Source organism: Leuciscus leuciscus, assembly GCF_965113295.1.
Source record: "Leuciscus leuciscus genome assembly, chromosome: 7".
NCBI lineage: Eukaryota > Metazoa > Chordata > Actinopteri > Cypriniformes > Leuciscidae > Leuciscus > Leuciscus leuciscus.
Window position 1 is genome coordinate 9,331,853 of NC_138731.1, and position 14,779 is coordinate 9,346,631.

At 37.0% G+C, this 14,779-nt stretch overlaps 1 protein-coding gene across 2 annotated transcripts in view; it reads left to right on the top strand.

Moving 5' to 3' along the window:
* The window catches only part of pde11a (phosphodiesterase 11a), a 100,065-nt gene that overhangs the window by 63,902 nt on the left and 21,384 nt on the right, over positions 1 to 14,779 (top strand). For both annotated transcript variants that reach the window (XM_082176089.1, XM_082176088.1), the window contains exons 12-17: positions 3,712 to 3,819; positions 4,281 to 4,390; positions 4,571 to 4,661; positions 12,045 to 12,145; positions 14,117 to 14,194; positions 14,363 to 14,426. In XM_082176089.1, coding sequence (XP_082032215.1) covers positions 3,712 to 3,819; positions 4,281 to 4,390; positions 4,571 to 4,661; positions 12,045 to 12,145; positions 14,117 to 14,194; positions 14,363 to 14,426 — 552 coding nt within the window. The remainder of the gene's footprint in view (positions 1 to 3,711; positions 3,820 to 4,280; positions 4,391 to 4,570; positions 4,662 to 12,044; positions 12,146 to 14,116; positions 14,195 to 14,362; positions 14,427 to 14,779) is intronic.

Here is a 14,779-nt window from a genome sequence, read left to right on the forward strand (position 1 = left end):
ATTAGAGTGAAGTTACAAACATTTACAATTGTATATACAATTTAAAATAAATATATTTTCCCCAAAATAAGTGTTGTAGTATAACCATCAGGGCATCAGTGATGTATAACCTGAATTTGGCAACAATACAGTGAATTACAGTGGTTACTGAATATTTTTCATAATAAAAATCATCAAATAGAAACTTTTTTTTTTTCAAAATAAGTTGTAGTATAACCATCAGGGCATCAGTGATGAGCGAACTGAATTTGGCAACAATACAGTGAATTACAGTGCAGTTATTGAATATTTTTCATAATAAAAATTATCAAAAAGAAACTTTTTTTTTTTTCAAAATAAATTGTAGTATAACCATCAGGGCATCAGTGATGTGCGAACTGAATTTGGCAACAATACAGTGAATTACAGTGAAGTTATTGAATATTTTTCATAATAAAAATCATCAAAAATATTTTATTTTTTTCAAAATAAGTTGTAGTATAACCATCAGGGCATCAGTGATGTGCGAACTGAATTTGGCAACAATACAGTGAATTACAGTGAAGTTATTGAATATTTTTCATAATAAAAATCATCAAAAAGAAACTTTTTTTTTTCAAAATAAATTGTAGTATAACCATCAGGACAGCAGAGATGTGCGAACTGAATTTGGCAACAATACAGTGAATTACAGTGCAGTTATTGAATATTTTTCATAATAAAAATCATCAAAAATATATATTTTTTTTAAATAAGTTGTGGTATAACCATCAGGACAGCAGTGATGTGCGAACTGAATTTGGCAACAATACAGTGAATTACAGTGCAGTTATTGAATATTTTTCATAAATAATAATCATAAAAATATATTTATTCAAAATTAGTGTTGTAGTATAACCATCAGGACAGCAGTGATGTGCGAACTGAATTTGTCAACAATAAAGTGAATTACAGTGCAGTTATTGAATATTTTTCATAATAAAAATCATCAAAAAGAAACTTTTTTTTTCAAAAATAAGTTGTAGTATAACCATCAGGACAGCAGTGATGTGCGAACTGAATTTGGCAACAATACAGTGAATTACAGTGAAGTTATTGAATATTTTTCATAAATAATAATCATAAAATATATTTATTCAAAATTAGTGTTGTAGTATAACCATCAGGACAGCAGTGATGTGCGAACTGAATTTTTCAACAATAAAGTGAATTACAGTGCAGTTATTTAATATTTTTCATAAATAATAATCATAAAATTATATTTATTCAAAATAAGTTTTGTAGTATAACCGGTCCCTTCGGATCTGCCTCTCTGCCGCCTGCGCATAGTGTTCAATGTGTTTTGTCCACTGCGAGGGAAAGCTCGTTTTGAGGAAAATTAGGTTGCAGCTGCTTGTCTACATTACTACGATTAAAACAAGGTGTTATGTAAGGAATAATTGACGACAGGCCGTTGAATTATTAGAAAAATAATGCACACCCGAGGTGGTAATGCGGTCACGACGCGAAGCGGAGTGGCCGTTACACCTCGGGTGTGCATTATTTTTCTAATAATTCAACGGCCTGAAGTCAATTATTCCGCTTATACTACAGTTACCACACCTCGAAACATTGTTCAGATTATGTATTTCAAGACGTTTGTAAAGTTTTTGTCATTAAAACGCTCTTGTATGAAGGACTAATTTCTTACGCATCTAATCCCATGCCTCCGTTGCTAATTCCAAAACGTCATTTCAGAGTTAGTAACAGAGGTTTGAGCCGCTGATAGCAGACTAATGCTGGGGACACACGACTAGCTGACCCATTCTCTGACTGTTTTCATCGACTGCAGCAGATTTTAAACACCGACTTTGAACACAGACTGAACGCGCTGAACACGCGCGGGCATGATCAGTCAAAGTATCAAATTACATTCATAACCGGCCTTAAAGTGTGTTCCCGGCTTTATGCAGTTATTAATGCAGTTATTAGAGAGAGATGTTGCAATAATGAGACAGAAAAGCATGTGCGTCAATATTATTATTTATTAATTAATTCAATTCGTTTTAATGAATTCTTTTTTTCTTTCTATTATTGACAGATGACAGTAGACTAGCCAAATAAATGAAACCCAAAGCCCTTTTAACAAGTAGGCCTATCAATAATTATTTATTTGTTAAATTATCTGCAATAAAAATCCGTGCTGCAGGACTATCCATTTATTTAGCCTATATTCAGTTTAATTTTCTATTGATTATAGATAGGACTTTATAGTTTATTTATTCAAATTAAACTGCATGTTTCTATTGATTGTGAAGCTAGACATTGAAAATTGCAGATCAAGCGCATGGGGCGAAATGCTTTTTCTTGTTATGATTTGTATCCTATTTTCCGTTATTACAGTTGACTACGCGAAGTGATATGGAACTGTAATGCGGTCAAGACCTGCCTGGAACTACTTTAGCCGTGCGTTTCCCTGAAAATAATGCACACCTTAGAACGTTCGTCAACCAATCAGATTCAAGCATTCAACGGCCCTGTAGTATAATTGTGTATTAACAACGTTTAGCTCACGAGTTATTGACCCGGGAAGTTCGAATCTGTGAATTTATGGCCAACTTGCGCTAGTTTACTATGCTTTCTTTCAACAGTCAGCTTCTAGTTCTTCGTCTTGAGGTGCACTACTGCCACCAACTGGACTGGAGACTTTAACCACCTTCCGTTTCAACTGAAATGCTCTCACACACACCACTGAAATGCTCTCACACACACCACTGAAATGCTCTCACACACACCACTGAAATGCTCACACACCTACAAGTGAAACGCTCTCACACACACAACTGAAATGCTTGCATACAACATCATTCTGAAATGCTTTTCAGTTGTGTAAGTGAGAGCGTTTCAGTTGTGTTTGTAAAAGCATTTCACTTGTATGTGTGTGAGCATTTCAGTTGTGTGTGTGTGTGTGAGCGTTTCAGTTGTGTGTGTGAGAGCGTTTCACTTGTGTGTGTGTGAGCGTTTCAGTTGTGTGTGTGAGAGCATTTCAGTTGTGTGTGTGAGAGCATTTCAGTTGTGTGTGTGAGCGTAATATTTTCAGCTGTATGTATGAGAGCGTTTCACTTGTGTTTGTAAAAGCATTTCACTTGTATGTGTGTGAGCATTTCAGTTGTGTGTGTGTGAGTGTTTCAGTTGTGTGTGTGTGAGCGTAATATTTTCAGTTGTATGTATGAGAGCATTTCAGTTGTGTGTGTGTGAGCGTTTCAGTTGTGTGTGTGAGCGTAATATTTTCAGTTGTATGCATGAGAGCGTTTCAGTTGTGTTTGTAAAAGCATTTCACTTGTATGTGTGTGAGCATTTCATTATATTATGTGAATGAATTTGGTTTCATATGTGTATGTGAGAGGAAAAGTACATGTATATGCATGGTAATTCTGAATAATGTCCCTAGGGGCACCTCATAGTTTTCAGGTGTGTATGTAAGTGCCTACAATTGCCAGATGAGTTTTGCATTTTGAACAGTGTTTTCCCAATAATAAAGTGTCTAATGTAAGAAAACGTGTGTAGTGTTTCGCAATAAGTGTGTTACAGAATTGCAAACAAATTGCAAAGTTGACAATGTGTTTAAGCTATGGTTACACTGTGTTTAAGGTATGCTACAAGAAGTTTAGGTATTGAGGCATTGATATAAGCATTCGGTTTTATGTGTAAGCAATGGGCAAAAACTGTAACATCATATTTCTTCTGTTTCAGACACTCTGTCGGTGGCTGCTGACCGTGAGGAAGAACTATCGCATGGTTCTGTATCATAACTGGAGACACGCTTTCAACGTTTGCCAGTGCATGTTTTCCATGCTGACGGTGAGGAACTCTACTCTGTGTGTGTGTGTGTGTGTGTGTGTGTGAGTGTGAGTGTGAGTGTGTGTGTGTGTGTGTGTGTGTGTGTGTGTGTGTGTGTGTGTGTGTGTGTGTGTGTGTGTGTGTGTGTGTGTGTGTGTGTGTGTGTGTGTGTGTGTGTGTGTGTGTGTGTGTGTGTGTGTGTGAGAGTGTTTGTGTGAGTGTGTGAGTGTGTGTGACAGGTTTTATATTATATTACATTGTGGGGACCAAATGACAAAACATTTTTTTTGGAAAATGTAAAAATGCAGAAAGTTTTGTGTGATGGGTAGGTTTAGAGATAGGGTTAGTGTAAGGAGAGAGAATATACAGTTTGTACAGTGTAAAAAACATTACGCCTATGGAGGTCCTCACAAGTATGGCGTGTGTGTGAGTGTGTGTGTGTTTTCCTCATCTCTGTCTCACTGTTGTTGGTGTGTCTGCAGACGGCCGGCTTCCAGGAGACTCTGACGGAGATGGAGATTCTGGCTCTGATCGTGGGCTGCGTCTGCCATGATCTGGACCACAGAGGAACCAACAACGCTTTCCAGGCCAAGTGAGACTCAAGCACTGCCCCATAACAAGACTCAAGTCTGGCATCTTTTTAAAGCCGAATGTGTTCAGGAAGCATGCAGGATCTGTGTTGGAGTGTAACATGTCTTCATCACTGCACACATGAGCTTTGAGTGGATTCGGTTTCACCTCAGAAACACAACATCATCTGTGTCTTTCTCAGGACGGGATCAGCTCTGTCTCTTCTCTACGGGACATCGGCCACTCTAGAGCACCATCACTTCAACCACGCTGTCATGATCCTGCAGAGCGAGGTAAACCTAAAGTCACCATGAAATCAAAATTGACGGTTCGTGTTTTATGGAATGTTGCAGTGTTTATTATAAATGATTTATATGTGCACATCATTTAAAAAACAACAACAACAACAACAACAAAAACGATCCAACAAGAGTTGCATGATTAATCATTAAAAGATCTCAATCTCAATTCAAACACCCACATGATCTTATTCCTAAATGACAGTGATTCAGATCTGTGTTTATTAAAGCTTTGATGAGTCTGATCACAGTGATTCAGACCTGTGTTTATTAAAGCTTTGATGAGTCTGATCACAGTGATTCAGACCTGTGTTTATTAAAGCTTTGAGTCTGATCACAGTGATTCAGATCTGTGTTTATTAAAGCTTTGATGAGTCTGATCACGGTGATTCAGATCTGTGTTTATTAAAGCTTTGATGAGTCTGATCATGGTGATTCAGATCTGTGCTTATTAAAGCTTTGATGAGTCTGATCACAGTGATTCAGATCTGTGTTTATTAAAGCTTTGATGAGTCTGATCACGGTGATTCAGATCTGTGTTTATTAAAGCTTTGAGTCTGATCACGGTGATTCAGATCTGTGTTTATTAAAGCTTTGAGTCTGATCACGGTGATTCAGATCTGTGTTTATTAAAGCTTTGAGTCTGATCACGGTGATTCAGATCTGTGTTTATTAAAGCTTTGATGAGTCTGATCACGGTGATTCAGATCTGTGTTTATTAAAGCTTTGATGAGTCTGATCACGGTGATTCAGATCTGTGTTTATTAAAGCTTTGATGAGTCTGATCACGGTGATTCAGATCTGTGTTTATTAAAGCTTTGATGAGTCTGATCACGGTGATTCAGATCTGTGTTTATTAAAGCTTTGATGAGTCTGATCACGGTGATTCAGATCTGTGTTTATTAAAGCTTTGATGAGTCTGATCACAGTGATTCAGATCTGTGTTTATTAAAGCTTTGATGAGTCTGATCACAGTGATTCAGATCTGTGTTTATTAAAGCTTTGATGAGTCTGATCACAGTGATTTAGATCTGTGTTTATTAAAGCTTTGATGAGTCTGATCACAGTGATTCAGATCTGTGTTTATTAAAGCTTTGATGAGTCTGATCACAGTGATTCAGATCTGTGTTTATTAAAGCTTTGATGAGTCTGATCACAGTGATTCAGATCTGTGTTTATTAAAGCTTTGATGAGTCTGATCACAGTGATTCAGATCTGTGTTTATTAAAGCTTTGAGTCTGATCACATTGATTCAGATCTGTGTTTATTAAAGCTTTGATGAGTCTGATCACGGTGATTCAGATCTGTGTTTATTAAAGCTTTGATGAGTCTGATCACGGTGATTCAGATCTGTGTTTATTAAAGCTTTGATGAGTCTGATCACAGTGATTCAGATCTGTGTTTATTAAAGCTTTGATGAGTCTGATCACGGTGATTCAGATCTGTGTTTATTAAAGCTTTGATGAGTCTGATCACAGTGATTCAGATCTGTGTTTATTAAAGCTTTGATGAGTCTGATCACAGTGATTCAGATCTGTGTTTATTAAAGCTTTGATGAGTCTGATCACAGTGATTCAGATCTGTGTTTATTAAAGCTTTAAGTCTGATCACAGTGATTCAGATCTGTGTTTATTAAAGCTTTAAGTCTGATCACAGTGATTCAGATCTGTGTTTATTAAAGCTTAGATGAGTCTGATCACAGTGATTCAGATCTGTGTTTATTAAAGCTTTGATGAGTCTGATCACTGTGATTCAGATCTGTGTTTATTAAAGCTTTGAGTCTGATCACAGTGATTCAGATCTGTGTTTATTAAAGCTTTGATGAGTCTGATCACGGTGATTCAGATCTGTGTTTATTAAAGCTTTGATGAGTCTGATCACAGTGATTCAGATCTGTGTTTATTAAAGCTTTGAGTCTGATCACTGTGATTCAGATCTGTGTTTATTAAAGCTTTGAGTCTGATCACAGTGATTCAGATCTGTGTTTATTAAAGCTTTGATGAGTCTGATCACGGTGATTCAGATCTGTGTTTATTAAAGCTTTGATGAGTCTGATCACAGTGATTCAGATCTGTGTTTATTAAAGCTTTGAGTCTGATCACAGTGATTCAGATCTGTGTTATTAAAGCTTTGATGAGTCTGATCATGGTGATTCAGATCTGTGTTTATTAAAGCTTTGATGAGTCTGATCACGGTGATTCAGATCTGTGTTTATTAAAGCTTAGATGAGTCTGATCACAGTGATTCAGATCTGTGTTTATTAAAGCTTTGAGTCTGATCACAGTGATTCAGATCTGTGTTTATTAAAGCTTTGAGTCTGATCACGGTGATTCAGATCTGTGTTTATTAAAGCTTTGAGTCTGATCACGGTGATTCAGATCTGTGTTTATTAAAGCTTTGATGAGTCTGATCACAGTGATTCAGATCTGTGTTTATTAAAGCTTTGAGTCTGATCACAGTGATTCAGATCTGTGTTTATTAAAGCTTTGAGTCTGATCACAGTGATTCAGATCTGTCTTTATTAAAGCTTTGAGTCTGATCACGGTGATTCAGATCTGTGTTTATTAAAGCTTTGATGAGTCTGATCACGGTGATTCAGACCTGTGTTTATTAAAGATTTGAGTCTGATCACGGTGATTCAGATCTGTGTTTATTAAAGCTTAGATGAGTCTGATCACGGTGATTCAGATCTGTGTTTATTAAAGCTTTGATGAGTCTGATCACGGTGATTCAGATCTGTGTTTATTAAAGCTTTGATGAGTCTGATCATGGTGATTCAGATCTGTGTTTGTGCTGCTGCTGATCCAGAGAGAGCAGTTGTCATGTATAGATATGAAACAGCTTCACAAACCGTGTTTTCAACCCCAGAGTAACGTTATTTCATAATTCAATGTTATAATAATTCAAATGACCACAGAAGTAACTGGGATAAAAGTTTATAGTCCGGATATAAACACTGATGTCTCCGGTAGTGATCAAAATAGAGCAAAATCACCTTTTGAAAGTAAACTTGATGCTTCAAATAACAATTGTATCAATTACATCGTTATGCCAGTAGGTGGCGACAAGTGACCGTTAAAAATGTGATTGTCATTGAATTGTTCATTCAAAAGCTTTTTTTTTAAGAATGCTTTTAAAATAGAGTGCAGCATTTTGACCGAATCTCTAGTAAATTACATGTGTATTTTGTTTAATTATCTGTTCAGAATCGTGAACACATATGCTCTATTTTTTTTTTTTTAATCTCATTTTATACAGATTCATTAAGCTCTAATTCCCAATGGACAAAATCAATCCCGCCCTACATTTTCTTCTCTTTGGAGAAGCCGTTCACTCGATTTATGTCACAATTGAGAAGAAAACACAGTCGGAAATTTCCGTTTTATGCCGACTTTAAAAACTGTTTGCAATATGCTCCATCTCAGAGCTTTAACACAAACAGTTAACAGTTAATTAATTAAGCTACAGTACAGTTCAAATTAATTGACATTTTAGAACTTAAGCTATTTTACAAATCAGTTTACTAGAAGTTTGCAAACATTCCATAAAACAAATATCATTCTAGAACTTAAGCATTAATACAGTTAACAATGCATTCTAATTAAAACTTTATATAGATATACAAACAGTTGTAGATCTAGCCATACAGCAGTTTATAATCAATTCTATTGTAGAACTACAATTCTGTATTCTACAATCTACAATTTCAATTGTACAATTCTGTTACAGTCTAACATAACATTCTTGAACTTAAGCCATAATATAAACCAGTTTACCATAATACTGTTGGGCAAACAATCCATTATCACCTCACAGAAAAATTATATAAAATATTTTTAAAAACTATTATTATTATACAACAGACTTACTTTACATTCAATTCCATTCTATAACTTAAGCCATAATACAATTACTAATTCTAATTTAGAATTTAATCAGTCCATTCTCAAACTTAAGCTATAATACAGTGTATAATAAATTTCCATTCTAGAAATTTTGCCACAATATACAGTAAACCGTTTGTAATCCATTCTCATTTAGAATTTAAACCATAATAAATACATAATAAAGTGAATACATCATAGAAACTAAACCAGTGTAGCCACAGAAAACGAAGGGGTAACAAGCAGATGAGAGAGAGAGAGAGAGAGAGAGGAGAGAGAGAGGGAGAGAGAGAGAGAAGAGAGGAGAGAGAGAGAGAGATGAGAGAGAGAGAGAGAGAGAGAGAGAGAGAGAGAGAGAGAGAGAGAGAGAGAGAGAGAGTGAATAAATGACAGCCTGTGCTAACTGACAGTTGTTGACTGTGAATAATTGCTTTCTACAGATACAGTGTGTTTATCTGCGTCACTGTCATTTGCATACAAATGAGCCTCGGTCATCATTTCCTCTGGGGAAGAGCTCGTTCACTGACCAGCCGACATACAAGTGTTAATTAAACCGTTCCTTAATGAAATGGTAGCAGTCGTCCTGCTCTTTAATCTGGTAGAGTAGGGAGAGATGTAGCTTATCTTGATTCCCATCATGCCTTGCAGTTACTGAAAAGCAGAACTTAAGGGCCTGTTTAAACCTGGTCACTTCATGCGTTTTCTCTGATCGTGAAAAGACTAAGTGTAAAAGCCCTCGGAAAAGGCATTCGAGACGGATATAAATCCGGTTTGAGACGCATTCCAGATGAAACTGGACAAGTGTAAATGCATCTGGTTGTTGAAGCACAAATGTATATTTTACTCCCGAAATCATAGGCAAATCGGTGCTCATTCACGTGAGTGACAATCACGCAGTGTGAATGATCAAAGACGCGATCTGAGAGAATCGCAGATGAGTCGGCGATTCAAAATCCTGCTGTGTGAAAGTGTTCTGACTGAAAACTACATCTGCGATGACCTACAGCCAATGAGAGAGCAAGATACAGGGCAGCGGGATGTTCAGGGAGGAGTTATAGACCACAATATCAGTATTTTAATAGACATATTTACAATTATATCAAACAGAAACAAAGCACAAACATTTGCTTGACCAGCAGCAACAGTAGCACATTGCAAAATTGTTTATTTATCCCCAACTCTCTTTGCAGAACACACAGTCCTTGCTCCCCTTGCCTTCGCAACCATTTCCTCATGCATAATATCTTTTTCTTTTTCTCCTTTTCGCTGCAAATCAGCGCACAGACAATTTGGATCGCAAGCTTCTTGCAGGCTATCATTTTTAATAACAATTTCAGTCTCGCGCGAGAACTGCGGTCTTACGCAAGTGTGATTTTGCGTTATTTCCTTATCAATTCTCGCGTGTGTTTGGTTGCGAAACGTAGTTTGCGGACGAGACAGAAGTTGTCTGCGATTCTTCCTCCTGAAAGTCATGCAGTGTGAAATCTCCTGTCGCCGATGCGTCGTGCAGTGTGTGAACACACCAGCAACTGAATGTTACCCCGGATAGTTGTGCAGTGTGAAAAGACTACTTTGAAAATCGTGCAATGTGAACTCGGCATAAGTCTTTCTCTGCAAGCATGTCAAAAAATAAGACGATCAGATTTTGCTCACCTTCTGATGTAGGAAGAGGATTTTATTATAATATTACCTCTTAATCTGCACGTTTACACCCACCAGCCGACATTTGGTTTCACAAACGACAACAGTGACCAGTTCTAGCGCAATGGCAAAAGTTCCAGCAAAGCATGAAACTGTTCTGTGGTTGAGCACAGACGAGCTCTGAACACTACTGACCAAAACAGTCACAGGGAACTGTGTCAACTTGTGTAAAAGTTGAACATGACAGTACATGCAAGTCGATGACATGAATCAATGTAACTCCACAACAACTACATAAATGTCTCCACTGACCATTCAGAGTCTCTCCTGCACTCGCTACTGGTTATTTCTGAGATTTTAGATGAGTGAGATTTGCCTGTTTTGTTATTGCTGGAGTATCTGAAGCTCATAGAGACAGAGCGCATCGCGTCATAATCTGAAGGCCACGCCCACCAAGGGGGAAAACAATCCAACCGTCTCCATTGACTTTGCATTGCGAGAGGCTGCCTCCTTGTCATTTCTTGCTTCTAACAAAAGACAGAATAATGCCTAAAAGCTGCTGTGTGACAAGGTGTACAGCAAACAGTTAAGTTTTTATTAGCTCTCGACCCCAAAAAACGAGCGTTTGAGGACATAAAAGTGGATACAGGCTGGAACGAATGGGTAAATTGTGGGATTCTGACACTCAGTATGCACTAAAAATACACTACGTGTGCAGTAAGTTAAACATTTGGTCACTGGTGAGTCAAATATCTGAATGTCAGTTTTATATATTATATTTCTGAAAGATAAACTATCCTGTGTTGCCGATTACGGTCTCCTCCAGTGGCCGTACGTTAGTTCTCAGAGTAATGAGACACGTGACGCTCTGTCTCAACTGCCTGTATCCACTTTTATGTCCTAAACACTCGTTTTTTGGGGTCGAGAGCTAATAAAAACTTATTTCTGGGTTTTTTAGCTTGTTTGCTGTACACCTTGTCACACAGCAGCTTTTAGGCATTTGTCTGTCTTTTGCAAGAAATGACAAAGAGGCAGCCTCTCGCAATGCAAAGTCAATAGAGACGGTTTGATTGTTTCCCCCCCCCTGCGCTCTGTCTCTATGTAAAGGATCAGCCTCTTCTGAACGGAGGCGGAGCAACAGCTCATTTGCATTTAAAGAGACACACACAAAAACAACAAATTTGACAAGCTATAATAAATGATCTGGGGGGGATTTTGAGCTGAACTTTCACAGACATTCTGGGGACACCATAGATTTATGTTACATCTTGTGAAAAGGGGCATAATATGTCACCTTTAAACTTGCATAATGCGGAAATTGAAGATCGGATTCATGTTCATTTTGTGGAGTATGTGGCCAAGTGCAAATGGAACCGTTTTAACAAATCAGGTGTAAACAGCCTTACTGCAGTAAAACCTGGATCTGAGCTCAATGACAACATTTAGAAAATAATATACAAGCTAAAAACGGATGTGTGTAGTGTGTGTTTTAATGAAATGTGTTTCTCTGAATCCAGCATGAGGGCTCTGCCACTGTGTAAACTTTAGATATCAGTTTATCAGTTTTAATCAGGCATTCGGATGTAAGCATGTGTGGGTGGCTTGAACTCAGAGATACATGTCAAGTGTGGATATATATTCACACACAAACCCACTTTTTATCTTGACGTACTGTAGGACGACAGCGTTTTTGAAAAGCACCTGTATCTGTTTGATAAATACACATGGTCACACTACCACACATGACCATCATCAGTGCAGGCTATCAAACGTCTTCAGAATCCTCCGAACAATATTTAATGACACAAAAAGGAATGAAAATAATAATTTAATTTTGTCCTTGTCTCTCTAGGGTCACAATATCTTCTCGAATCTGTCTTCACATGAGTATGGAGAACTCATGCAGCTCCTGAAACAATCCATACTGGCCACAGACTTAACGCTCTACTTCCAGTGAGTTCTGCTGCGCTTGTGCAAATAATAATAGTCTTTCTCACCGCAAATCAATTCAATATTCATGTGCCAAATCTACACTATCGGTCAAAGGTTTTGGGATCAGTAAAAAGAAATATGAAGAAATATATACAGACCCTTTCCAAAAAATTTGAATATCATGGAAAAGTTTTTTTATTTCCATAATTCCATTCAAAACGTTAAACTTCCATAGATTATAGATTCAGGGCCCACAACTTAAACGATTTCAAGTATTTAGTTGTTTATTTGTACATAATTTGGGCTTCCAGCTCATAAAACCCACGAAAACAGGATTTCAAAAAATTTGAATATTGCATGAAATCACACAGTAATTACACAGTGATACCATGGTCATTGAACCAGGTTTTGGTTATTTTGGCAGTGTGGGCAGGTGCAAATCCTGCTGGAAAATGAAGTCAGCATCTCCATAAAGCTTGTCTGCTGAAGGAAGCATGAAGTGCTCTGAAAATGTCCTGGTAGAGACGGCTGCGTTGAGTGGACAGCACAGTGGACCAACACCAGCCGATGACATGGCTCCCCAAACCAACACAGACTGTGGAAACTTCACACTGGACTTCAAGCATCTTGGATTGTGTGCCTCTCCATTCTTCCTCCAGACTCTGGGACCTTGGTTTCCAAATGAGATGCAACATTTGCTCTCATCAGAAAAGAGGACTTTGGTCCACTGTGCTTTATTAAATCCAGAGTCAGCGCAGCCGTCTACCAGGACATTTTCAGAGCACTTCATGCTTCCTTCAGCAGACAAGCTTTATGGAGATGCTGACTTCATTTTCCAGCAGGATTTGCACCTGCCCACACTGCCAAAATAACCAAAACCTGGTTCAATAACCATGGTATCACTGTGTAATTACTGTGTGATTTCATGCAATATTCAAATCTTTTGAAATCCTGTTTTCGTGGGTTTTATGAGCTGGAAGCCCAAATTATGTACAAATAAACAACTAAATACTTGAAATCGTTTAAGTTGTGGGCCCTGAATCTATAATCTATGGAAGTTTAACGTTTTTAATGGAATTATGGAAATAAATAAACTTTTCCATGATATTCAATTTTTTTGGAAAGGGTCTGTATATATATAAAGAAAATATAAAGAAATATTTTTAAAGAAATATTTATGCTTTCAATTAATGAAAAGTGACAGTGAAGACTTTTATAATGTTACAAAAGACTATATTTCAAATAAATGCTGTTCTTTTGAACTTTCAAGGTTTCCACAGAAATATGAAGCAGCACATCTGTTTCCAACACTGATAATAATCATAAATGTTTCTTGAGCATCAGATCATCATATTAGAATGATTTCTGAAGGAACATGTGACACTGAAGACTGGAGTAATGATGCTGAAAATTCAGCTTTGATCACAGGAATAAAGTACACTTTAAAGTATATTCACATAAAAACAGCTGTTTTAATTTGCTATAATATTTCACAATATTACTGTTTTTACTGTACTTTTGATCAAATAAATGCAGCCTTGGTGAGCAGAAGAGAAAACACAAAAAAAACATACAAAATCTTACTGACCTCAAACTTTTGTAGGGTAGTACAGCTTCACCAGTTACACAATAGATTAAGCACAGATTAAGCATGATGTTCTTAATAATAATTATAACAAAAATACTATATATTGAGCTTTGCTCTCACCACATTACAACATGTCTAAGAACAGGCCTTTAATGTAGTGGAAATCACTAATATTCATGCCCTCTCGTGACTAGAAATGCAACCTTTTTTAATTTAAAATAAATATATATATTTTAAATGAGCTTAAACTCTTTTGTGTGCATGTGTGTTAAACTCTCCTGCTTCACATTGCAGCAGTGGTTTGGTGATGTTGGTAGGATATGTGATAAACTCTCTTGACCCTGTACTGCCGCCATGTGGCAGGAGTGTGAACTGCACAGAGCTCATCGAGTTTCCATTCACAGGAACAGAAATGCCTTCTTTGAGCTAGTGGATAAAGGGGAATACAACTGGAATGTGAAGGAACACAGAGATATGTGCAGGTCAGTTACATATATGAACATGGTGCACACACACACACACACACACACACACACACACACACACACACACACACACACACACACACACACACACACACACACACACTTTTTCACACATATACAATGCCTGTAAATTCCTGGTTGTAATTGATTGTGATCCTGTGTCAGGTCGATGTTGATGACAGCATGTGATCTGGGTGCCGTCACTAAACCCTGGGAGATTTCATGCAAGGTAGGCGCTCTTACCCACAATACACCACAGCTGAGCATGGAAATGAATATTACTGTTATTCTTAGCTAAAACTAAAACTATTAAAATTAGTTTCTGGTGAGCTGAAATAAAATATAAATATCAGATCAAAAAAATAATAATAATAATTTTTGCCTTGGCAAGTAACTGAGTCTCACTTTATATTAAGTGTCTTTAACTATGCACTATGATTTGACACAATGCACTTACTTTATAAGTACATGCATATTCTTACATTGTACTTACATTTAAACAATACATACATATAATTACAGCTCTAATTAATTTCTGTTATTACACCTACTATAAAAAAATTTTTTTTGGTGTTAGTAGTA